Source organism: Acomys russatus, chromosome 15 (assembly GCF_903995435.1).
Source record: "Acomys russatus chromosome 15, mAcoRus1.1, whole genome shotgun sequence".
Lineage (NCBI taxonomy): Eukaryota > Metazoa > Chordata > Mammalia > Rodentia > Muridae > Acomys > Acomys russatus.
Genome location: NC_067151.1, coordinates 65,154,856 through 65,157,230, shown reverse-complemented (window position 1 = coordinate 65,157,230; position 2,375 = coordinate 65,154,856). Strand labels below are relative to the sequence as shown.

Sequence of the window (2,375 nt, the reverse complement as noted above, 5' to 3'; positions counted from 1 at the left end):
GGCTTGAACCCTGCCTAAAGTCTGCTCCTGCTCAGGTGAGCGTGGGCTGGGCGGGAAAAGAGTTGCTGTAAAGCCTAGAGTTTCTGGTGCCCACTGGAGAGCATGAGGCTAGAGACACTGTTTTTTATTAACAAAAATAAATACACGCTGGGCAGATGGCGAGAATGAGACCCGCAGACCCAGTGGAAATTTCCCCGAGGAAGCTGTGGTCCACACAGTCTATAGGCTAAGATGCACAGGTGCCACGGAGGACCCTGAGCCTAGACCTCCAGCCAGGGGGGGCAGCAGGGCGACCAGGGGCGTCTCACACTCCCCCAGCAGCACGTCTCTGCGCAGCCCCGCGCCCCTGTCCAGCACCTTGGCCCTCAGACTGCGGGCGGCCAGGTCTGGAGGGCCCAGCCCTTCGAAGAAGAAGTCTTCGTTGAAGATGGGGTTGGAGCTGCCCTGGACCACCCGACTCCGCTGAGCTCGCGGCCTCACGCGCGGCTGCAGCTGCAACACCACGCAGCAGCCGCCCCCGCCGCTCCCGGGCCGGGCTCGCGGCCGAGGCAGGTCCTCGGCGCTCACCAGGCGCAGCCTCAGCCGCCCGGGCCCGGCCTGGTATTCGGTGGACAGGCGCAGCCGCCCCCCGCGGGGCCCCAGGCGCAGCACACTGTCCTTGGTCGGCCGCAGCTGGCAGCAGAGGAAGTCCAGGTGGAAGAGCGGCGGCGCGCGGCGCGGCGCGTACGGGCTGGTGTCCGCCGAGCTGGCCTCGTCGGGGGGCAGAAAGCAGGGCCTAGGCGAGCGCGGGGAGCCGCAGGGCGAGGAGTCCGGCGACGAGGCCGTGTCGCTATCTGGCGCCCGGCAGAGGCGGAGGTCCGGGGCCGAGACGTGCAGCCGCGAGGGCGCGGGGGCCAGGCCAGCAGCTGGGCCGCGCGGCGCGTGGAACAGGGACTCGCGGCGGCGCGTGTGCGGGCTCTCCGGCAGGAAGGCCCAGCCCTCGCGGCCCGCCAGGTGCGGCAGGGAGCAGGCGACCGGGAGGTTCCGGCAGCCCAGGTTGCGGTCCACCCTGGCTTCGGTGCCGCTGGGGTCCCGGAGCCGAGGCGGGATGAAGAACTGCGGGATGCGATCGGGGGTGAGGACGTTAGGGTTGCAGGTCGAAGGCGAGCCCGGGGCCCGGCGCTTGGGGACCTCAGCGGTCCTCACCCTATAGCCGGCTTTCTCCAAGAGCCACATGCAGTGGGTGGGGGTGATGAAGCACTGAGGCAGAGGAGGTCCAAGTCCAGCCTCCCCGCTGGGAGCTCTGGACCGAGATGGCTGAGAGAAGAGAAGAGGATGCGAAGGTCGGTGATGCTGCTGAGAGTGAACACCTGGCCGTTCGCCTCCAGTGGCCTTGTCCCCACACTCATGGGACACAAGGCTGGTATTTAGAATCAGGTAAAAGGAAGGGCAAAGTCTGGAAACCGGAGAAATGGAGTACAGGACCAGACAGTAAGAGATGGCTCAGAGGTTAAGAGCGCTGTCCGCTCTTCCAGAGGTCCTGAGTTTGATTTCCAGCAACCACGTGGTGGCTCACAACCTTCTGTAATGTGATCTGATGCCCTCTTCTGGCCTGCAGGTGTACATGCAGGCAAGCACTGTATCAACCAACCAACCAACCAACCAACCAACCAACCAACCAACCAACCAATCTATCTTAAAAAAAAAAGATTTTTAGATGGAAGGTCTGGAGATGGCTCAGTGGTTGAGAGCCCTTGCTGCTTTAGCAGAGGCTTTGGTTCCCAGACCCCTCATGGTGATTCAGTTAGCCATAAGTCCAGCTCCAAAGGATTCAACACCCTCTTCTGACCTCTGCAGGCACCAGGCAGACACGTGGTGCACATAGATGCATACATGCACACATACATACAGGCTAAATACTTTTTTAAAAAATTAAAGACGATTTTCAGAAGGAGGCCTTGCACAGCCAAGTTGCTAAGGATGTCCTACCCACTTCAGGCTTAGAGAAAGTAAAACTATAACCCAAAGATTTGTAGTCACAACCACAGACCCAGATATTAATTCGGCTCAAATATACTCTCGTTCTGTAAGTCACCGCGGCCCTACGTAGGTTGGCTCTCTTGTCCTGCACTCAGGATCTGGTCTGGGGCTCACGAAGCTCCGTCCCTGCGCAGGCGCCTCTTGTGCCAGCTTCTTTGAATTGACCTATCCTTGGGCGCTAGCCCCACCTAACTCTCGGCTCCTCCCCCAAATCGCCTTTCGCCTTCTCAAGTTGCTTCTGAAAGAGACTCACCTCTGATAGCCAAGAACACGGCTAATTGCTGACCCGTGGACGCGCCGGGCCAGGGCCAGGCCAAGGAGATTCCTCTCTTTCGGTGAGGAACCCCTCTCCCCTC

General features: G+C 60.9%; 1 protein-coding gene across 1 annotated transcript; it reads right to left on the bottom strand.

Annotated features, from left to right (window-relative positions):
• Positions 1 to 219: 219 nt before the first annotated feature.
• On the bottom strand, positions 220 to 1,511 carry C2cd4d (C2 calcium dependent domain containing 4D). Its single transcript, XM_051156875.1, has one exon. The coding sequence runs from the start codon at positions 1,213 to 1,215 to the stop codon at positions 220 to 222; it is 996 nt and encodes a 331-aa protein (XP_051012832.1). The 5' UTR covers positions 1,216 to 1,511.
• Between the last annotated feature and the right edge of the window lie 864 nt (positions 1,512 to 2,375).